The 24,321-nt window shown below is 33.4% G+C and overlaps 3 protein-coding genes across 4 annotated transcripts in view; 1 reads left to right on the forward strand and 2 right to left on the reverse strand.

The window, feature by feature from the left end:
* LOC149480681 (cyclin-dependent kinase-like 4) overlaps positions 1–14,636 on the reverse strand; it is a 29,418-nt gene extending 14,782 nt beyond the window's left edge. The window contains exons 1-4 of the mRNA XM_089706722.1: positions 14,343–14,636; positions 7,686–7,875; positions 5,665–5,784; positions 1,150–1,315 (exon numbers count right to left, since the gene is read on the reverse strand). Of these exons, the coding sequence (XP_089562848.1) occupies positions 1,150–1,315; positions 5,665–5,784; positions 7,686–7,875; positions 14,343–14,473 (607 nt within the window). The 5' untranslated portion in view covers positions 14,474–14,636. The remainder of the gene's footprint in view (positions 1–1,149; positions 1,316–5,664; positions 5,785–7,685; positions 7,876–14,342) is intronic.
* Hrd3 (HMG-coA reductase degradation 3) overlaps positions 1–24,321 on the reverse strand; it is a 215,875-nt gene that overhangs the window by 89,495 nt on the left and 102,059 nt on the right. The gene's annotated exons all lie outside the window — the stretch shown is intronic.
* Positions 22,984–24,321, forward strand: part of LOC149480683 (cell growth regulator with RING finger domain protein 1-like) — a 55,179-nt gene continuing 53,841 nt past the window's right edge. For both annotated transcript variants that reach the window (XR_016317040.1, XM_089706727.1), the window contains exon 1: positions 22,984–23,448. Coding sequence is in view for 1 of the 2 variants with exons in the window: in XM_089706727.1 (XP_089562853.1) it covers positions 23,351–23,448 (98 nt within the window). In the remaining variant the exon portion in view is untranslated. The remainder of the gene's footprint in view (positions 23,449–24,321) is intronic.

Here is a 24,321-nt window from a genome sequence, read left to right on the forward strand (position 1 = left end):
GTGTAATATGCAAGACCAAATCTAAAAAATAAAATATACCTATATCAAACTAGATGATATGTTCAACGATTCTGTTTAATCAAAAACATAAAATATTAAAATTTAATCGATAAAAAAAAATCACCAAGTTAGCTCTAATTTTCACACTTTTACGTTTTCTACTTGACATGGTAATACTTATTATGATTTTTTTTTCATAAACAATTATATTAAAACATTTGCAAGATATTTGTCAGAGCATTTTGTGTAATTACTTTTAGTTTTGGTTTTATCTGCGATAAACCACTTTTGGCGCTCTTTTTTTCTCGAGATAAACGTTTGATTTTGTCACGATAAAAGTGGTTTATCGCAGATAAAACCAAAACTAAAAATAATTACACAAAATGCTCTGACAAATATCTTGCAAATGTTTTAATATAATTGTTTAATATTTTATGTTTTTGATTAAACAGAATCGTTGAACATATCATCTAGTTTGATATATATTTTATTTTTTAGATTTGGTCTTGCATATTACACGTATCATCTAATAGAAGATTGGTTATTTTGCTTTATGCGCCCCCTTAATAAAGCCAAACTCAAACATTTACTAAAACTCCAACAAAACTTTTAGAAAGAATGCAACCCGAAACACTTTAAAATTAGGTACAAAAAACCACTTGTGACTATGTTGTGACTTGAGAAATAAACAAACGTCAAACGAACCACAGACAATCGTCCTTTTTTTTTCAGTGACGCTAGAATTATTTTGATTTTAAAGAATTTATCAGTGTAAAATTGCAATTTTAGTTTAATTCCACCCACGGTACAATACTAAAGTGTTATTATGTCTTCAATATGTGTTAAATTGCCGCATTTTAAAGATAATAACAATGTCGATAAATTCAAATCTATAAGATCCCTTCACTAAGCAAGTGAGTTTCGAAGTGAGACTCACTTCGCTTCGCCTCTGCCGAGCGGATGTTTACAGAATGCGAAACCAAAAACTCGAACGTTCGAAAGTGAAGTGAGTCGACTCACTCAGGTGAGATGCGAGTTCGGGCGTGTTTTTTACAGAATAGCCTAGCTGAACTAAGATAAAACAACAAAAAAAGCATGCAAAATGTTCACAATTAATTATGGCACATTTCTACACACTAAAATACGCACTGATCATCCTAGCGAAGCCAAAGTCGCACAGCTTGACCACACCATCGCTGGTCAGTAGGATGTTCTCCGGCTTCACATCGCGGTGGATGCAGTTGTGCCGGTGGCAGTACGCGACGCCCTGCAGCGTCTGCCAGATGATCTGCTTTGACAGCAGTTCGGGGCAGCCCTGGTGGACGTGTTCTTGGTGTTATTAGATGAACTTATGCAGAGCAAGCAGCCTCGCGAAGCTATTGCTAAGCGAATTTATCGCACACATAGATTGAGCTGCTTTTGCACGGCAATTGATTCGCTCTATTTATTAAAATTTTTATGTAGATATAAAACATAGGAGATAATAAATGTTTTTATTATTTAATTACAGGAATAAGTTAAACATTATTCGAAAATTAATTATTAATGAAGTATTTTCATTTAAAACACAACCGTAATTCGTTTATTATAGTTGAATTAATATTATTTTCATGTTTGTAAATAGCTCCCGCATTAAAACAAACAATCCGATATATTTTATCTGATTATTGTTTGCTTAAAATTTTACTATAAAAATTCGTGAATTATATCTCCATAGTGTGCAACGTGTTTTTAATAATTGTTAAAAATTTTAATATATTTTGTGGCTTGCGTTATTCTTAAAAAAGCTAACTAATTAACTTGCAGATAATTTCTTAATAAGTTTATCCAATTACATGAAAATCATACTTTACAAGTTATGAAGTCAATCGAGGAAGAACCAATGATTTCTCTTGGAATAATAAAAAGGTTGTAGATAAAAAAATGGCGCTTTACCCAAACAATACATAAAAGGCTGCAAGGTTCCAAGATGCAGCGGAGACATTACTTCATTACGAAATAACGCATTATAACGATTATAAATTATAATTGATAAAGATTTACGACAGCTGCATGTTGTAAGCCTACATTTCAATATTCGACTTTAGGATGTTTGTGCAAGATAGAGAAGAGTGTGGAAGGTCGTAATATTGCACATTATTAGAGAGAATCACGTTTTCTTTAGTTAGCTTTATCACGTGGCTTCACGCACGTGGTAGCTGGGATAAGTGGTCCATGTGTCGATAGTAGTTCGTGGGACTTTAAAATATAAGTTCTTTACCGGTTCTTCTCGGTAGATGCGATATTGGTAATAGAAGGCTGTTCATAAAAACAAAAACAGAATTCTTATACACGTATTAAAGTTTACGTCAAAGAAAAAGTTTAGAATTTGAATTAAAAATCCAGTCCTTAATCTTTGTGTACATGCATTTTGCAAATTTTATGCTGATCTAATTAGGTAGGTAACTGTAATTGCTGTAATTTTGCAAATTTTATACTACCTTCTCGACTTTTTGTTAAAAAGTAAAATCCAATAATTTTCGCAAGTAGTAGGAAATGCGGATGATTTAACATATTCTGTCTGACAGATCTTATTGCGGAAAAATAAAATAAATCTTCCCATAAAAGGAATCTCTCGATCTCTAGATTGAGTCACTCACGCCATAAATTGACTTCTTGGTATTTATAATCGTATAAATTACTTGTAGTTATTATTGTATAGTTTTTTTTGAGGTATAAATTAAATTAAAGACAGACTTTGTGTTCTCTATTTTTTTTTTGGTGGAGTCAATTAAATGTTTCATTTTTGAAGTGAAACTTCTTGAGGCGCGTTGAGAGTAAAATTTCAAGGTCGCGTCATGCCAATACCGTCATGTCATGGAATAAGGCGACGATTTTCATATCTTTGAATCTTGCTAAAGAAGTTCCACTTCTGACACGTGTGCTCGGCACACACGCTCTTTTTTTACTCGCTACCAATAAAAATGTTTATTTGTAACTTTCCAAGTACCTACCTATTTAAAATATTGATCGACGTTATACAATTTACATTTAGTTTTTAACCTTCCAAATTCATTATTGTTAATAAATTATCCGGTCTATTTCATTTCAACTTGAACCTCAAGTTTATTGACAGGCATTCAAACGATTTCTATTATGTAAAACTGAAAGACTACCGTTTTATAGCTAAAACTGGGTTTATTGATTCTGTTAACAATTTATTATTTCAGTTAATGTGTCGAGGTTAAAAGTACTCTAGGAAATGTTTATACCTACAAAATCAAATTGTAATTCTTATATTACATAATATTAAAAAAAAAAACTAATTTTTGCGTGTGTGTAGCATGATTATTATAGGTGCATTTTCAACGTCTGGATTCATTGGGATATATTATTAAGTATTTCAAATTTTTGTAAGTAGTATCGTTCAAAGGCTCTTCTTTTAATTTTGGTTCAATCGGAACAGTTTTTTTCAGTTTTTTATAGTAATTACGTTATAGGTAACAAAACATTAAAAAAATATTTATTAGGAAGTTCATTTTATGGAAGCAAATTACCCTCAATAAATATAAAAAATAATGTTTTCGTACGTTTATAATTGAGCCAAACAATTATTCTTGTTTTTCGTGTCTAGAATTAATTGTTTATCTTCGGTAAAAAAACAATAATTCATGTCGTAGGTACTTACTTCAAAAATACGTTCATATAAATTTAGGTAGGGATACCTAATGTGTCTGCTTGAATATTTTCGTTATTATAAAATATTTAACATATAGTCATATAATACCTATGAAAAAAGGTTAATAATTTCAACACGAACAAATTGTCATCGATAATAATTATTGTAATATGTAGTTATATCAGATAAAGATAATATTATATTTAATTCAACACAAGGTGAAAAACAGCACGTGAGGCCGTGTCGAAAATAACTCGTTTCGCGTAATTAAGCCGTATGCAATTGGTTAAGCAATCGTTACATTGATTAGGACGGCCATTTCCAGTTATTGGCTCATATTTTCATTGCTGCTACGCGGCCTACGAATTTTTCTCGCTTCGCTCGCTCGCGTTCCGCTTACTATAACTTATGCTTACTATTGATTATGGTTTTAACTTTTAATTATATGTAGTAAATATATACTATAAGTAACAATGCAATTCTTATTGTGACTGAAGTATTTGAATTTTATATTTAAATTTTAATTCATGAATGGAGAACTTTTACAATATAAGATTATAATAAACTAGAAAAAATCAAATGATTGCGATAATGCCATAATATAACATAATTATTGGTAACTTAAAAATAATAGGACAAAATATGTTCCACTTACGAATGTAATCAGCTTTATAAAACAAAAAAAAGTTAACGATTCAAAAAAAAAACAAAAAAACATCAACTCGGCTGTTGCTCATTGCCATAACCGAGAAAAAAAACAACTCGGCTGTCAGCCCTAAACTTTTCGCGCCACTGCCTTGACGTAATAGGTGATAATTAAAAAAAAATCAGCCGCATTTCTAAGGTTACACGTGAGTGGCTCTCACGTGAACGTGTGACTATGTCGACAGATAAGTGTGCAATATTATATGCACACATGTTACGTATTTGGAACGTGGATATAGTGGCTCTATTTGAGGATAAGTCTATAATGTCAACAAGAATGTGATGGCTGTGTGTTGTAAATTTATTTTGTGGAATATGGATGTTTGGTAAATTTTGATCTGTAGGACGTCTATCCTAAATACTCTTGAGTCTTGATTAGCTTTGTTCTATAATGCCAATCACTTTAGTGTCTCTACAGTATAGTGTTATATTATTATCTGTGCCCTTACTAAACTAAAGCTTAGTTAACGTAAAGTAAAAACTAAAAAGCCCCTTCGCACAGGACGCGACGCGGACGTCGCGTCGTCGTAACTCGTATCGTATGCGTGGCCGCTGGGCGAAGCAGTAGCTTCACGAACAAACCAATTTTTTCTTGATTGTTTATATTTTCAATGTATCGATGTGCCCAATGAAATAAGTCGCTTTCTACAGTTAACTTTAGTTTTTACTACTAACGACTTATAAAAAGATTATCTTCGTGTAAAGAGAAAGTAAGATCTTTAAAGTCATAAAAAATACAAATGCCATGCTTTCAATTGAAGTCCTGAAAAACCTGTAACAATTATGCGTCTGTAGAAAACCTGCGGTCTTATCTGTCTTATATCTTGACAATATGCTTACGAGACGACTACGACTCGTGTGAGAAGGGCTTAAGTTTTGTGCTTGAAAAAACTAAAGTACAAGCGTGATTTATTCGTGTTTCACAAAAGTATGAATAATGGTTTAATGTCGTAATGATTAATATTATATAATTTGACGAGATTTTTTCTTATTATTGATCAAATATTCATGGTGTTTACTCACATAATAAGTAAAGTTTTTGTTTTATTGTTGTTAACCAATTTATTCGAGGTCGACGGACTTTCTCAATTATGTTATGTTATGTTCTCTTCGGCATATGCGTTGTTTTTTTTAATTTAATAAAATTGTTACCTATTTGGTTTTTTATTGATATTTATTTTTTGTTCATAGTCTACACACCATTCCTTTTACCGTATTAGTAGCTAATTTATTCATTAAATATCAGATTTTTTTCTATAGAAACAATAAAATAAATAACATATATTTAAGCTTATACTTACTGCTGGGTATTTTTCCATCTCATGCAATACAGTGTGGTCACAGTACTCGAAGACTAAATGCAGCTTCCGCTTTCGTCGGAACACTTCAATGAGGTTCACCAGGTTCGGGTGTTTCAGATTCTAGACAAACAAACAAGACAGTTTGGTGGATAAAATTGCACTAAAGTGAGATTTTTAAACCGAGGTCATTCCAATCTTTGATGAGCCTAGGCCTACGTAAAATAAAAAAAAAAATATTTTTATCAGCCGAGTCCTTATTTTGCAATTTTCCTCGACAACTAACTTGGGGCGAAGGAAAAGTTTGAAAAGAATAAAGAACCATACTTTGGTGTAATGAATATTCGTTATACTTACTCTAAAAAATATCACAGTTATTATTTAACTTGTAGATAAGTATATGTTTTTCTTTAAAAATGTGTTTATGTAAGAATATATAAGAATATATATTCCTTGAAGCTAGTAGGACCGACGAGCTTTGAAGATTCGATACGCACGCCCGCCCTTTGTCCAAGTGGTGCATGTGCAATGTGCATGGTGGTACTGTGTGCTACAAATACCTAACAAATTTATTTAAAATAGTCTATGTATTTATGTGATACATACATTTATAAGAAATTTATCATTAGTGATACTAATATTCACGTTTATATTGCACCAAACATGTTTGGCTTCGGACGCTGACATTTTCCATGAATTATTTAATTATTTTTGAACGCCTTCAAATTATCATAAAATATTTTAATTTTATCTTAATAATTCATACGAACATCAATTGGCAGTAATAATAATTGCAGATAATATTCTACCTGCGTCAATCGTTCGCTAAACTCTACCATAGATACTAGACTCTAATAAACGATTAGAATGATTGATACTTTCCGCGTGTCGGAATAGCAACTTAGACTTGCAACCCTGACCTTTACAACATTAATGGTAAGCCGAAAATAAACGACCTTCCTAATATATTGCCTGATAAAAGGATCTCTATATTTACTAATAGATTATATGTGCTAATAGTTTATGCAATTTTTTGAAGTCTATAACATTAATTTATTGATACGTTTAAATCTTATATATAAAAATGAATCGCAAAATGTGTTGGTAAGCGCATAACTCGAGAACGGCTGAACCGATTTCGATAATTCTTTTTTTATTATATTCCTTGAAGTACGAGGATGGTTTATATGTAGAGAAAACGTAAATATGTACCACGGGCGAAGCCGGGGCGGACCGCTAGTTTGATATAAAATATAAATACTTCATCAGTGTTAAGTGACGTCCCAATTGTCCTTTGAGGGGTATGGGGACAAATGCGTTATGTATCTGTTTCACTGAACGATTTTATATACGTCACATGGGTGAAATCTTTTCAGTCTCCACCAGGAATTGAAAACAGGAACCCACAGCCTTGGTTCTACGCTCACAAGTTTACCACTGTACTATTAATAATTATATTATATGCAAAACCTTACTGGAATAGTTTCCAGTAAGGTGTTGCATATAATATAAATTTACTAAAATTGTACTACCATTTGAAGGGAAAGTAGAGATAAATCCTCTTGTCACATAAAATATAGAAAGTTATGATAACTGGTGCCCAAGATGGCTATTAGACACAACCAGACCATTCGTTTTCGAAATCTCTAGAAATCTGTTTAGCAAAGGATATTCTATCGCTGTAAATGTAAAAAGGAAGACAAACATACCATAACTCGTAATTTCTGATAAAATTAACCTATTTCTAATTAAGCCAGTAGCAACACCTATCTCAGAATCGCGCAAGTGAAAACGTTTTCGCATCATACATAAACGTACAATGAACAACTATTACACCAATGGCTACATAGCATAAATACAACTTCTGAACATCTATCAGGGGCCTTTCCAACCACACCTTCTGGTAGCCTGGTAGAAGATCTTCCCTTTTTTGGAATTGCACCTTTCCCTCCTCCACACACTTGCATAAATAGCACCCTTTAACTACGGTAAACAGGTATTATACTTTGCTTTCATAATATTACCTTGAGCATCCTAATCTCCCGCAGCGCAATTTTCCTGATCAGCGGATCGTCTTCGTTCTCCACGAATTTCTTGATAGCGACGATCTCACCGGTGTCCCGATTCCTGCACTTGTAGACCAGGCCATAGGACCCCTCGCCAAGCTTGGCGAGTTTCTCGTAACGTTCCATCGCGCGGCTTGAGGCGCGCGATCTGGTCATAAATTAAATAATGATGTATTAAAATTATAATTTATACTTTATATACCTCTTGATGGAACTGCATTTTATAATAAAGAAACACACAATTCATTAGTTCCACTTTATTTAGATTTTTATTACAAAAAACTACGACCGGTTTCATCGTCAGGTGTTAAAATTACCACTGCTCGAATGGTGAAGGAAAACATCGTGAAATCGACATGTAGAATGGGAGGCCCGTGTCCCAGCTGCAGTGGGAACGTATATGGGCTGATGATGATGGTGTTGATGATGACGTGTGACACATGGTTATGTTCTAGTATAGTATTATCTGTAGTTATGGTAAGGACATGGTAAGAATCAGTCATGGTAGTAAGATCATGACATGAAAATATAGTAGAGAAACAAGAAAATTAAGAAGTATTAGGAGAAAGTCAAGAAACAAGTAAGATAGTGATGTGGTATTTAAAATAAGTAATTTAAATGAGAAATAATAACTAGAAGATCACTAGAACAAGCGGAAGAATTATAAAAATCGGTGAACTAGTTTTTGAGTATAACGATCACAATAAATCAAACCTCTTCATTTCATCATGTAGACAATTTGTAAAGATGTAGCAATTATTGTTCAAACTGTTCTCTAGCCCATTGACCACCGTAAGGCCCGATCGGGGCGCGACACAATAGATTTTCTATTGTGTCTGTGATTCCGAGGACTGATGGACTAGAAAGTAAAGATTAAAGCATTTTGTATACTTTACGATTCACCTACTCGTTCACAATAACACAAAGACTTCATATTTCCTTTGATAAATTGGTTAAGAGTTAAGACCAGTGAACTGGAAAATTCTTTATGAACAAGTACCTAGCCAAGCTTAAGTAGCCAAGTTTGAGTTTCAAAATAAATCAAAAGTCGTATTAAATACCTCGCAGAGACAACATAAGGGGAAATAATACTAATATTGATTTCCCCTTTCATGATTTGTTGGAATCACTGTAATTTGGCCATAAATGAGATCGCTCACGATATGTCAACTTTTGTTGTTCTGGGGCATTATTCCCGTTTAAGGTACTATAATATCGGTTTTTCTTTAAACTCGCTTCTCATAATCAAATAAAATGCTATTAAATAAACATTACGATAAGAAGTTTTGTGGACAATGCTGACAGAATGATGACATTTCAATATATTCTTCTCATTATGGATGAACATGAGGATATCGTTCTTTTTGGTTTAGATTGGTCGTACACTGTTACACACGTCGTGCATATGCTTATGAATCACTTAAGAATCAAATCAATTATTTAATATAGGTAGTTACATACACTCATTTTATTGATAATTAAATCTTAATCCCCAATTCTGAACAAAAAAGGCATTTATGCTCCCCCGTCGGTTTACAACTTGTTCTCAAAATCAATTCAACGCCGAATCAACGGACTATTGTTCACGAAAGGCCAAAGGGCTGTATAAAACAAAATTCTGCGATGAAAAGTTACCCGTATGACGATAAACACAAACGGTACCTACGTTGTATGCATAAAATATTATGTATGTAAATATTTGTATGAGCACAGTAATTATATTGATTCATTTGTTTTTCTTTACTAGTCACTGAACTGTGGAGAAAGTGTGAGTGACCGAGGTCAGTATTGATTCATATAAAATAAACTAGCGGTCCGCCCCGACTTCGCCTGTGGTTGGATCGAACTGCACATGGTGTGCGAATTTTATTATAATCGGTTAAGTGGTTTAGGAGACAGGAGTCCATTGAGGACAAACATTGTGAAACGAGATTTATATTATTAAAGAGAGATTTATATATATTAAAATATTCAAGACTATTTATTATAATTAATACAAAAAAAATAACAGAAGATTTTATCTAGAAACCTAGTAAACATTTAAAAGCATTTAAATTACATATATTTAACCTCATATTTAACACTATTTTTTATTGTTACCTTACTTAACCTTTATGTTTAATTAATTAATGCAATTAAAGATACTCTATGTAGTATTAAATTATGAATATTATTTGCATAGTAATATCCGTAATAATATTGTGTTAACATTTTAAAATACAACACCAATAAATCAAACGTAAAGGTTCAAAAAAATTAATAAACAGTAATAAATTGTATACGATCCGCGTAGGAAACTAGCAAAAAGCCTTGTCTTGTCTAGCCTTCGTAATTGATTAATATTTAATATGTAATTACGTAAATAAATAAGAATTATGGAATAATTATAGTTAGGTCAGATACCAAACCACCAAACCACCTATAGGTTTAGTATGGTTAAGGTAAAGAATATAATATTATATCTCTTACGCTTATCAATTTATTTATAAGGCTCGCGACTTCAAACATAATGTTGTGGTTTATACAGCCAGACTTAAGAAAAATAAGTATGATTATGATCTACTAATTCAATTTATCTCAATAATGCTCAGAAATACAATACAAGTATCTGATTGCATTGTTATTACTTTGCGACTTTGTCTTGTAGAGTTGTAGCGTACCATTTGTTTTTATTTGATAATCCAATTGCTCATATATTAATTGTTTTTATTTGATAATCCAAATGCTCATATATTTGTTTTTATTTGATAATCCAAACGTTCATATACCTATTTATTTATATGAATCTAGTCTGTATATTGTACGTACCTACACCTAGTTAGAAATGACAGTGACTGTGAATCTTGCTGAAAACCTTATTATCAATGGTAACTGGCAATCAGCATTCATAACATGGGTCACTGACACTTTCTACCCAGTTCAGTGTGTACTTACTTTTATTTTTACCCGTCTGCGTCAGAAAGAGCTTTTTAACACGATATTAAAAATTTAATAAAACAATAATTCAATAAGAAAAGTCATACTATAGTCTTTGCTTGAATTACTTTTTGCTTTCAAGTAATGGCGCGGGCGCGATGTCGTAAAAGACGGACAGAAATTATTTAGTAACTAATCTGTGATTTTGTATACTTCCTCATTTCTTAAAATAGTTAGTAACGATAATAATATACAAAACTTGTAATAAAAAAATATGTAACCTTTGCATAACAATGCCAATGGTGTGATTCCAATATTACGATACTAGATAAAGGAAAAATAAAATGTCACGTAAAACATGTTAATTAATTAATTTTGCAATACTTCGATAAAGCCATGTACAACAAAAGATAATAATAAATTGAGTATAAAAATTATTATTTCTTTATGGTTAAATCAGGCTGGTCGCGGAAGAATTCTAACAAAGGCTCGACGGAACACAGTGGGGTTTTAGTCGGTAAGAATCCGACATAACCCACGGCTCCTTCCCCGGGGGCCGTGGGTATCTTTGGAAGATTTCCCCACTATAAAAAAAAAAATGGTTAAATCAGGCAAATAAATTCAGCAACGAACCGAGTCAATAGCAGATAATTCAATTAATTATCGCGAAATTCAACTCTTATAAAAAAAATTATAAATGAACCAATATGAACCTTACCTTGTAGTCAGTGGTAAAAAAATAGAAATCAAACATCATTTTATGGAATAAGTAATTGAGTAACACAGTGCTTATATTTTTTTATTTTTTCAACCTCGAATCAGGACAATCAATCAGTACTGGGTAATTTCCATTGTTATTTTTTTACTTTAGGTGCTAACATTTTGTAAAAAATTATTTTTTTTTCTAACTGCACCATCTTAGAAGTATTATCTACATCTATAGCTGCTATTAAATTAAAAATATTTTTTAGATCGGAAACTTTGCTATCTGTTTAGAAAGAAAGAAAGTCAGCACACATAGTGGAATTATATGAATATGAATACCAATGAACCCAGCAAACTTTGATTTTGACATTTTTCTAAAAACATTTGGGAGGCCAGTGGACTTATAAAATAATGATGATTATCATTTCCAGATATACAGAATATACACAAAATAATTATGTTACATTTTGTGACTAAAATGCAATAAAAACGGGATGTGAGAATTTTACTAGCTGAGCACCCTGCCTTTTTCTGTGATATATAATACTAGCTTTCCGCCCGCGGCTTCGCCCGCGTTTTCAAAGAAAAACCCGTTCCCGTAGGATTTCCGGGATAAAACCTATCCTATGTCCTTTCTCGGGTATCAAAATATCTCTATACCAAATTTCATGCAAATTGGTAGTTAAGGCGTGATTGAGTAACAGACAGACAGACAGAGTTACTTTCGCATTTATAATATTAGTATGGATGTATAGATAATTTTATTTTAAATAGATAAATGCTCGGAGTTTCCCTACGAGATAGATTCAGAAGCCGCTGGATGCAGGCCGCCGGTGACAGGGCGTGGTGGAAAACCCTGAGGAAGGCCTTTGTCCAGCAGTGAACGTCCCACGCTGACATGACGAGATAAATAGAATATTATTGATGCACTATACATAAAAATTTATAGACTGCATTAAAAATAATGAGTATCGGAACAAATAAATAAATAAATGTTATTACTTATTTTATTTACCTACCCTACTAACTACTAACTACATATTTTGCCAAAGTTTTTCGACCACGACGCGGACGGGGACTATTGTCTCGAAGAATATAAATTATAAAGAATAATTAGTTGTCGAAACAACAACTGGGTTTTTGTAATTAAACCATAACCATTATTTATTCTGAAGGTCTGCTTTAAGTTACTTACTAAAAACAATAGCATGTTATCTACTTAAATTTCAGTTAGCACAAAATATAAGTACCTACCTACCTACCTAAATATAAGTACCTACCTAACATAAATTTTATGAATATCCGTGACGTTATTAATAATTGCCGTTAGAAGGTGATTCGTGTGACCGATAGCAATTCTTATTTCTAAGTTCTAACTAAAGCACAATCTTTATAAGATCTAGAATTTTCTCAATAATTCTACCATAGTATACACTATGATTACGTAGACTAAATGGTTTTAATATAAATACATACTTAGCTACCTATTTTTCTTTACTTGCTTTCGAATTTTTATTGTATTGTAACTTATAGCAATCGAATCGGATTAGCTTGCGTGTGCTCGCACTCATGCAACAAGATCCGCATAATAGACGATTATCAAAATATCTGCTTTGTTTTAATTATCTACTAGTGGCTAGTGGACAAGTTCTACAAGATAAAACATTAAAATAATGTATGCCAATTGCCAAGGTACATCTTCTTATATATACAGGGTGGCCCGTTTATAGTGGTCCAAAAATTTTTTTCAGGTTGAGAGCATCATGAGTAATCATTTAAAACAAACTTTAGTTAAGCGAAAACTTATGGTTTAGAAATTATGATTTTTTTTATAAATAATCCGGAGTTTCAATATTTTTGTCACAAAACCACTCTGTTATGAAAACTACTGGACCGAATTGAATGAAATTTGGTATAGGTATAGCGCAATAACCTACCTATCGCACTATAGGCTCATCTTGTGTAAATAATTAGACTGCATTTTTTTATTTTAACTTTTTCTGTAGTTTTTTGAATTTCTCGGCAAAATATGGATTTTTCGAAAAAATCCTGTGAAAAAAAAATGTACCACCAAGATTTTGCTGGTACTGCTAAAAACTACCTTAACATAGGGTTATTCTTGACACAAAAAATCATAGTTGTCCTTCGATTGTAACATCTTCAAAATAAAAAAATGTAGTCTAATTATTTACACAAGATGAGCCTATAGTGCGATAGGTAGGTTATTGCGCTATACCTATACCAAATTTCATGCAATTCGGTCCAGTAGTTTTCATAACAGAGTGGTTTTGTGACAAAAATATTGAAACTCCGGATTATTTATAAAAAAAAATCATAATTTCTAAACCATAAGTTTTCGCTTAACTAAAGTTTGTTTTAAATGATTACTCATGATGCTCTCAAGCTGAAAAAAATTTTTGGACCACTATAAACGGGCCACCCTGTATATAAGAATGAATCGCAAAATGTGTTGGTAAGCGCATAACTCGAGAACGGCTGAACCGATTTCGATAATTCTTTTTTTATTATATTCCTTGAAGTACGAGGATGGTTCTTATGTAGAGAAAACGTAAACATGTACCACGGGCGAAGCCGGGGCGGACCGCTAGTAATTTATACATATAAATCGGTAACAATACAAAACCATTATCAAAAAAAAATGTGTGTTTTTTCCTACGTTTCTTATAGGTAAATTCAAAATTATTTATTTTTTCGATATTGATTCTGTACCAATGTAACCTTTATAGGTAGATAGGTATACGCTGCTTCGTTTAGGAAATTGGCAAATCTACGTTTGGATGTTTGTAGTAGAAGTTGGCTTTGTAAATAATTTAATAGAATATTTATTCAGAATTATCATTACTCACCTATTGATCGACCTTTAAAAACGGTAAACTTGTTGTTGTTTAGTTTTTTTTAGAACATATCACAGCTTGATTATTTTAAATTGTATACATTAGTCGCATGCAATATTAAAAGGTCATGGTCACTCACCTTCTCGGCAATAGCGGCAGGTTGTTACCAAATAACCACAGCCGTTTATCACCGAACCATTTCTCCATACAGGAAGCCACGTTGTTCCACAGTTTGTCAACTTTCAAATCCAGCAGCTCAACACTATTCATTCGCGTTCGAACGACGAACAACAAAACATTTCCCGCCAAAATGTGCAAGTCAAAATTTTGACAGATTTTTTTTTTTATACCTAGAATTTTTATAGACACAGGTTGTCGTCGTGAAAGCTGCAAAGCCAATACGTGGTGAGCAGAAATATATCGATCGCAGGGTTTGTTTACAGTTTCTGTTAGCCTGTGTACATGACAACCGCAGTGGTAGGGCTAAGTAATGGTGAAATTGAACGGTTATTGCAGAAAATTATTTATGTATATAACTTTATTCTATGCTCAACGTTGCAAAGAAAAATAATGCTCAGTTTGGCTGAAATTATATGCTAGTTGCGACATAAATAAGACTTGTGAAATGCCGTAACATCGCTCACAAAATTAGGACGATTATATACAATAAAAATAGATTCAGATGTTAAAATAAGTCCCTATACCTATAGGAATAAGATCACATATTTTCTTGTTGGAATTAGTCCGTGTTTGCCTTGCATTGTTTATGCAATTACAGTGACTGCAAGGCGTGCAAGATTAGGCAATAAACTGGGAAATTTAATTTTCACTCTCCTTCAAAACAAAATACTTATATATAATATGTACCTAACTATGTTTTTATTCTTTTAATTTTATAAAATACTTTTGGCCCGCCCTGACATTCATTATAGTACGATTGATGGAATAATACAAACGTAAAGCAATTCAAACGATAGACCTACATTTTCAACCTATATTTTCAATTTCGATATTGCGAACTACCTACCGTCTACGGTCTACCGTTAAATTACACACAAACAACAATAACCTATTATTATTGGTAGCCGTTAATTTATGTTTTACAGTTCAGTCAGTTCTAATATTTAGTATAGGTAGTACATGTGGTAGACTTAAGAGTGAAGTCCCATGTCCCCCAGTGGGGTAAGGGGCAGATGCATTATACATCTGTTACACTGATCGATTTTCTTTAGGGACAAGTAGGTGATCAGCCTTCTGTGTCCTACCAGACCAAGACATTTTTTTTTCTTCGTCTCCACCGGGAATCGAACCCAGGACCCCTCTATTCAAATTAAATTAATAATAATAAGATTGAACAATTTATTTAAATGTCATTCTTTTTCAAAAATTCTTCCACCGTTCTATATTATGTACATCACAGATATAATATTTGGTTTGTGATGTACATGATCCGTGAGTCTTATAGGCTATTTATAATTTTATGTACGACGGGCTTGACGATGGGCAAAGCGGAGAGGGTAGTTAGAAATTTATGTAACTGTCAAATAGACTGCAGGCATTTAGGGTGCACTCACACACATCAGTCACCGTCACGGCACGTCACCGGACAGGATTAAAAAAAAATATGTATCAATAGTTCTAGTATGACTCTGTTCCCACACGACAGTCGCCGGCACGAAATCTATTGCGCTGATTACACCTAACGAGTACAGTGGCGAGTCAGTAAATACGCTCTCGGCCGAGACAGTTGCCGAACCGAGTGGGTGTTTACACGTATTTCACTAGTGGCGAGTCAGTTCAGTTTTGATCACGACGCGGACGTCTGCAATGGATCGAAAAAAAAAAGAATTTAAACGGGTTTTAAATCGGCTGTTACCAGATATTATAAACGAATTGTGGGATTTATTAGAAATAATAAATAAAAATAATAATTCTTTGAAAAAATACAATGACGAAACGAACGAGTGGCGAGTGGCCGAGTGACGCGACGAGTGCGTGTTTATACCTGCCGAGCGGGATAGCGAGTGGGTACTCGGCCGAGTAAACAAATTGGGATTCTAGTGACTGTCTCGCCACTCTTCTCGGCCGAGTACTCGGCCGAGCACTCGTTGAAGTGTTTATACCAACCGAGCACTCGGCCGAGGACACTGACTCGCCACTGTACTCGTTAGGTGTAATCGCCGCATATCAGTGACGTCCCCGGTCCGGCACGTCAAATAATCTTTCCATACATGTACCATACTTTTATCCCCACTCACCCGGTGCCGTCACGTCTCAGTTCAGTCAGCACTCAGCGTCGTGCTACCGTCAATTGCTACATGTTCTCTAGCGTGACACACGTCTAATCACTGACTAACCTGATGTATGTGTTCAATGATTCAGTCAAACCGCCGACGTGACTGACGGACAACATGACGGTGACTGGTGTTTGTGGATACGTACACAAACCGTCACCGATCAGTCATCGGTGACTTGACGGTGACTGATGTGTGTGAGTGCACCTTTAAGAGTATAATATAATCTATATGTAGCTGATAAGAATATATATAGATACGTACTTAGTTAGTTCCTTTCCTTTCTCATATTTAAATTAAAATTTCTTTTTTATGTCCCATGATAGCCTATTGAATAATTATTAATTGGTCTAATGCACGTCATGGTAGATAAGTGCCATCTTTGCAGGATATCTATCTACATAGATTTTGTTTAAATAATATTCACAATAATATTCATACGATATTCTTTTGTTTAAAAATTTTTGAAGGTTGACTGTTTTCAGTTTTCACACTTAATTAAATAATCAAGATTGAAGTTTTCGCTTAATAATATGATGATTGTAGAGTAAGTACCTAGGGGCTAGGTACCTAGACCTACTAATTTTTAACAATAGGAGGACAGGAGATATATAGATACCGATTTTATTCAATTCGATCTACAAAGGATGAATATAAGGTAAGTACTTAGGTATGTAAGGTGTAATGTATAATTTTAATAAACTTAAAATTAAAGAGCGAATATCTTATCTAAAGTCAATACTACAGAATCATCTGACGGAGAATAGTTACCTCTCTATCTCAGCCGCTTGTTATTTATATTTCTATCTCGTTCCAATCCGGTACATGCTGAGTCTGTGTGCTGAGTCGTAGACAGAGTGCTGAGTGCAAAGATCTTTGAGTTCAAAGTTGTGGCAGACTGTATCAGCTGTCAAATGAACAGACTGCTTGGTATTGCTGCTAATAAAATACTTTTCATGATTTGTGGGTAAAACATTTTAAAAATTTCTCATAATTCAAGAACATATTTATAGCCACTATAATAAGCTACTTCTCCGTAACCGAACTTTCTTGTCACAATAATTTAGAAATAGTATCAATTCGATATTTTCTAGCATACAACGCCTGAATGACATTACTATTGAAATTACGATTAAATTTGTAACTAAAAAGATAGATTCTTTAAAATCACGTCTTAATGACTCAGAGCAATACAATCTACTTAACGACATTGAAATTGCGGGCGTCCCCGAAACAAAAGGTGAAAACCTCCTGCACCTAACTATAACACTGGCCCAAAAAATAGGTTTATCACTAGATGAACGGGATATCGTTAATGTCTACCGTACAGGCACTCGTAAAAATCTTGAGGAGCTAAATACCAGTAGTGATCGCATAGCGGCCGCACGTCCGCGGCCTATCGTCGTGCGGCTAACCCGCCACCACCTACGCAACGAGTTGCTACGCGCGGCGCGCGTGCGGCGCGGGGCGGACACAGCCGGCTTGGTCGCCGGCGAGCCTCGCCGCTTCTACGTCAACGAGCACCTGACGCGCACCAACCGCTGGTTGTTCCACCTGGCGCGCGAGCAACAGCGCGCTAAACACTGGAGCTATGTGTGGACGCGGGGCGGCCGTACTTACGTCAGACGCGATCAACACTCAAAGTATTTTATTGTTTCTTCCGAAGATGATATAAATAAGATTTTTGGCTAATGTTTAGTTTGTGCCTAAGAACAAATGCAAGATACTCTATTGACAGGTGTTATGTTTTTTATGGTATAACGCAGTATTATCCGTATCATTTTAATATATTAATATTGTGTAATAAAATAATAGCTTGCAGAGTTTTAAAAATAAACTCTTTATACGGTATATATATGAATATGCATAAATATTGTGAAAAATGTTCAATTTGTCATATAAAAAGTAGTCTAAATTTAGTTGTTTTGTATCACGGGCTTCTAATTCTATATTCTAGTATAATAAACCTTTTAAGACTTTGTTATGATATTATGTTGTATTTAATTATAGAACGTTATTTTAAGAAAGAAATTGTAATAAATTTTATGTATTTTAAACGTACCTACCTATTAATTTTGTATATAATAGTATCCATTATCATATTATTATTATTATACTTCTTTTGTATACGCTTTAATTGTGAAACAGTCATGCTACTTTATAAATTAAGTGAAAGAAGTGAAAGATTAAAAAAAAATCTTACATTTCATCCTTTAATCGATAAAATCATAAATTGTCATATCGTCTTTCTTTGTCTCCCTACCGTTATTGTTGTTTGTTTTATTGTGTTTCATGTAACTTGTGCCTCAATGTTTTTGTTTAGTGTAATATATTTTTATGTCTATGTTCTCATAATGTACGGTAGGGATGTCCAATGCTTAATAATTATGATATATACAATATTAGTGCAAGTATCGTTTTTAAACTATTTTCATACCATATTTTCAAACCTAATTTACACTACTACTAGTTTAAGTATATTATATCATATTAATTCTCATCATAATATAATTCATAATGACTTCTAAAGGATCAAAATTATGTGTTGGGCTTTTAAATCCCGGTTCACTATGTACAAAACACGACGAGTTCCTTGTGGCGATGGAGCGTCATAACGTAGACATCATGGCTATAAACGAAACCTGGTTACGAGCGGGTGAAGATGGGCGTGCGCCTGCCGTACCTGGTTACAGACTGCGTCACATACCGCGACCGACTAGTGTCCGTACTCGTGGCGGGGGTGTTGGATTCTATATTAGGGAAGGTATATCGGTTCGGATAATGTCTCACCCCGTCGTTGACACTGTCGAACAGATGTGGCTGCATTTGTCCCTTAATGGTCAGGTAACTATCGTTGGTACAGCATATCGGCCGCCTTGGTTGGACATCAACACGTTTTTAGATGCTTTGATAGATTCAATTAGTTCTTTTACATGGTACGATAATCTTGTAGTTTTGGGTGATTTTAATGTTAACCTATTAAATAGTGATAATGTTAACAGTAAAAGAGTTGCAAGTTTTCTTCAAACTTTTAATCTTATACAACATGTTTCTCAGCCTACGCATTTTACGGATTCTAGCGAAACTTTACTTGATATAATATGTACTAATATGCCTGTTCAAAATATTGTGATTGATTATATTGAGGAACTTAGCCATCATGCATTCTTATCGTGTGCACTTAATATATCTAAACAAAAAGTTTTGCATAAATATATCACCTTTAGACCGATTCAAAATATTAATAATGATGAATTTAACAAATCTTTGCAAATAATCAACTGGTCTTCGTTGCTTGCACTTGATAACGTGGATGAACTAGTGAACAAATTCACGTCGTACATTAAATCGCTCTTTGACGTTCATGCGCCCTCCAAGAAAATACGTGTGAAAAACAAGCAACCGCCGTGGATAACATTTAATATTAAAAAGATGTTTCGACTACGCGACGAAGCTCGAAATAAAGCACGTCTAACGAAAACAGACTCACATAAAAAATTCTATATTGATTTAAAAAAATATGCAAGTATGGCATTGGAGCGTGAAAAAAAGGCGTACTTTGATTTATTTATCAATGCAAATCTGAGAAAGCCTAAAATTATGTGGAAACACATTAAGGACAACACGGGTATAAACACAAAAAAACAGCCTTTACTTACTGGTCATCTTGGAAATCCTGATGTCCTAAACAATCATTTCCTTGATGTCCCTGGAAATAACTTACAGCTTTCCACGCTAACTTACTATGAGTTCCATCGCCACGGTGACACTTCTTTCTCCTTTAAACCTGTAAATGAGTCGACTGTGCTACGTACCATTCAGGAACTCAAATCGCAAGCTGTTGGAGTCGATGATATCTCATTAGATATGTTCAAGCTTACACTCCCAGCATCTCTGTCAACTATAACCTACATCATAAATCTATCTTTTGCATCTGGTGCCTTCCCAAGTCTGTGGCGAAACGCTTGTACATCCCATTCCTAAAACTGATAATCCGCTGGATTTGAAGGATCTCCGACCAATCAGCATATTACCATGCCTATCGAAGATTCTGGAAAAAATAGCACACAAACAGTTAATGGATTATTTAGAAAAAGAAAATATCTTACCTGATCGTCAGTCTGGTTTCAGGAAACGTAAAGGTACAACTACAGCTGTGACTGATGTGATGGATGATATTCTTTGCGCACAAGATGAAGGGAAAGGTACAGTGCTTGTGCTGTTGGACTACTCAAGAGCTTTTGATACTTTAAATACTTCACTTCTGTTATCCAAACTGACATATTATGGTTTAAGTCCACCTACTATAAATTGGTTTAATAGCTATTTGAGTGGTCGAACACAAAGAGTATCAGTTGCAATGGAGGATGGTAGTATCAGGTTGTCAGAATGCAAAACAGTAACAAAAGGGGTTCCTCAAGGCTCTATTTTAGGACCCCTTTTGTTCATATTATATAGTGCCGATATTGTAAAGCAAATAAAATCATGCAAATATCACATATATGCTGACGATGTTCAGCTTTTTACCTCCTTTTACCCAGATGAAACGTGTTCCGCAATAAACAATTTAAACTTGGACTTAGCTTCAATATTCGCATGGTCAAGCCGAAATTCACTTGTGCTAAATCCTAATAAGTCGAAGTTCATGGTTTTAGGCACACCTAAAGTAGTTAGCTCTATCCAAAATCGTCTTATTCCCGTAACTATTAATAACGAAGTCATAAAACGTGTTGCGGAAGCCCGAAATTTGGGGATTATTTTTGACGAAAATCTACGATTTGAAAAATATATTAATGTTACAGTAGCTAACTGTTTCTATCGTTTAAAGATTCTGTACCGAATTAGAAAGTATCTCAATACGGAACTTCGCGTAAGACTTTGTGACAGCCTTGTCCTATCTAAATTTAATTACATGGATGTGGTATACGGTAGGCGGATTTTGAAGCGAACGAAGCGAGCAATACAGCGCGTTCAAAACGCATGTGCCCGGTTCTGTTGGAACATTCCTCCACGGGAGCACATTACGCCATTTTTAAACAAAGCCTGTGTGTTAAATATGGAAAATCGACGACGACTCCATTTCGTCTCGTTCCTTTTCGATATTATTAAGTTTGAATCTCCTCTATACCTCTTTCAAAAGTTGGTTTGGATGGGAGATCATCAGGCAGTGTACAAAACGAGACAAGCAGCGACTAAACTGATGATTCCTAAACATCACTCTGCCAGTTTTCGGGGAAGCTTCAAATACAGTGCCACTAAGTGTTGGAACAATTTACCACCGCCGCTTCCTAGCCTTCGCGCGGTTGAGAACTTTAAAAAAAAATACACAGTTATATTACTAGAGAAACAGATCCAACCTTAGTGGCTACTGATGATGATTATCTCTATTTAATATATATGTATATCTATCAAATGTAAAAAATATTGAATATACGTTAATTATACTTTCTTTTATATATTTATTACTACTTATATCATATTTATTCTATTAATTTTTGTTTATCTCTGCACATAGACGTATTATTATTAGTATATTGCACGCCTCATAAGCGAAGCGTTGAGGTGGGTACTACTGTCACTTCGCGCAAAACATCTGATTTTTCAAACTTAAAATGTCTTTATGTATCATACATTGCACTTGTAAGATAATACATACACACACATATTAAGAAAAAACACTATTTTTAACGTTCATGATATTTTTGATGTCATTTTTGTTATTTAAACTAGTTAAAAAACAGTTTAAAAAAGTTCTGTCTTGGACGTCCGTGTGTCTGTATGTGCGGATCCTTTTTCTTGTTAACACGATAGCGACCGAAATACTTTACTAATCGAGTCTTTTTTTTTCTCTTACGCTTGAGTATGCTCAGGAATAGAACCCTTTCATTTTTCAGGGTCTGATTCGATGTGGTTTAATTGTTATTAAATAAACAAAAATAATAATTAATAAATATTTATTAAAAAAAATTATGAGGCGTGCACTTTTGGATTTTCCAAATTATTTTTTATTTATTGATTATTTATTTTAATATTTTCTTACTGTAATAGAGGTCACTCTGATTATTGCGACAACATTTAGGGGCCACTGAAAACCAGCGCTGTGCGTGCATTTCTGTCGTACAGTATTTAGCTGAGTTGGTCACCCTTTTTCGAGGACATCCTACCGTGCAAATTTCGTTTTATTTTTTATTTTTTTTCTCTTTATAATTTTACTTTTTTTACTGTTTTGTTTGTCATGCTTTTAAGACTTTGTTTGATTATGTCCTTGAAATAAATGTTTTTTCTTTCTTTCTTTCTTTCTTTCTTAAATTTATAGTTTATTTTTATTGTATTATTATTTTAGTTTATTGTTTTATACAGTTCAGTTCAAAAAGCTTATTTAAGCGAAGATTATTCGTGCAATTTTGAGTTAGTATACTGGCAATACTGAAAAACTGTAATCGCATTCGCTAATCACAATCAGCCGTTCTCACTCGATCTTTCGTTGTCCATTTCATTCTATTTTCAAATTTCATTCTGTCAAACGTCGCAGTGAGGTGCGGTACGTGAGCGCGACGTTGTTTTCTATTTCGATCAATGATAATGTTTTTGTTGATTACACACAATCAAAACACCGTTAACTCGATCCGTTATCGGCAAGGTTAAACGATATTATATTGATGCAATTGCGTAAAATAGTTGGCTAACTGTGGATATAGCGTATTATTGACGAAATTAACACTATAATCGTTGAAAACATTTTGGCAATGTCGACGGTACGGTATTGTAGTGTTGTGTGCGAGCGATGAGCTGATGTGCCGTGGTCGTACTTTCTCGTACTTTTCTGTGTTTTGTTTGTGATAAGAAAGGCAAGATGGGATCCACAGGCTTGACGTTAGCCGACTTGCCTAACATATTTATTATGATAGGCGCTTTGATAGCGCTATTTGTCATGCTAGTCATACTTCTCAGGTTAGTGTTGTATATTTTTATAGATAGTTTTATCATAACATTAAGCTGAAACAATGAGCACATAGGGACATTGTTATTGGATATTTCCATTTGAACATATCATGTGATCACCAATATTATAATGCAATATTGTTAACGCCTACACATTTGTTTTCTGAAATTAAGTATTGCCCAGTTTTTTTTGAAGTTAACTTCTAAGTATGTGAATTGATATTTATTTCCTAAGAATCCTGTATCTTTATAACTCTTATTGGAAACTGTATTCAGAATAGGAATACTAAAGATACACAAGTTAATGTGACACATAACCTCACAAATAGATTATTTTAAAAACAGCTGTTTTGTGTCAAATAAATAGTAGTGAATACTATGCATTTGATTTCTTTAAAATTTTATATTAAGTACATATAAATATTATGTAGTGTGATAATTTATCCATTCCAGAAGTTATTTCTATTTTGTTATTATAACATGTGCAAAAGTAATTATGTATTTCTAATAAGGTTACATCTACTTATTACTATACCCTTTTAATACTAAAAAAAATGTTAGTAAATGGCTAAATAGTTAATTTATTCAATACATATTGCTGACAAAACGACAATTAGTTTTATTAGCTCATTATATTTATTATATGATGTTATTTTTTAAACCTAACAGAGTACATATGTAAAAACTTGTAAAAAATATTTTAATATTATTAATTAAATTAAATATGAATAAAAAATAAAAGCTCAACATCTTACTTAATGCAGTTGAATGTACATAATAATTATTATTAAAATATTACATATTTTTTCTAATATCCTAAACATAAATTGTACAGCTCTTAAACCAGTATTTTTCTGTAGAAATGAAAACAAATGTTCAGTT

Source organism: Colias philodice, chromosome 18 (genome assembly GCF_061535455.1).
Source record: "Colias philodice isolate Cphi_HAF_F1 chromosome 18, ilColPhil1 Martin Lab GWU primary, whole genome shotgun sequence".
NCBI classification, from domain to species: domain Eukaryota; kingdom Metazoa; phylum Arthropoda; class Insecta; order Lepidoptera; family Pieridae; genus Colias; species Colias philodice.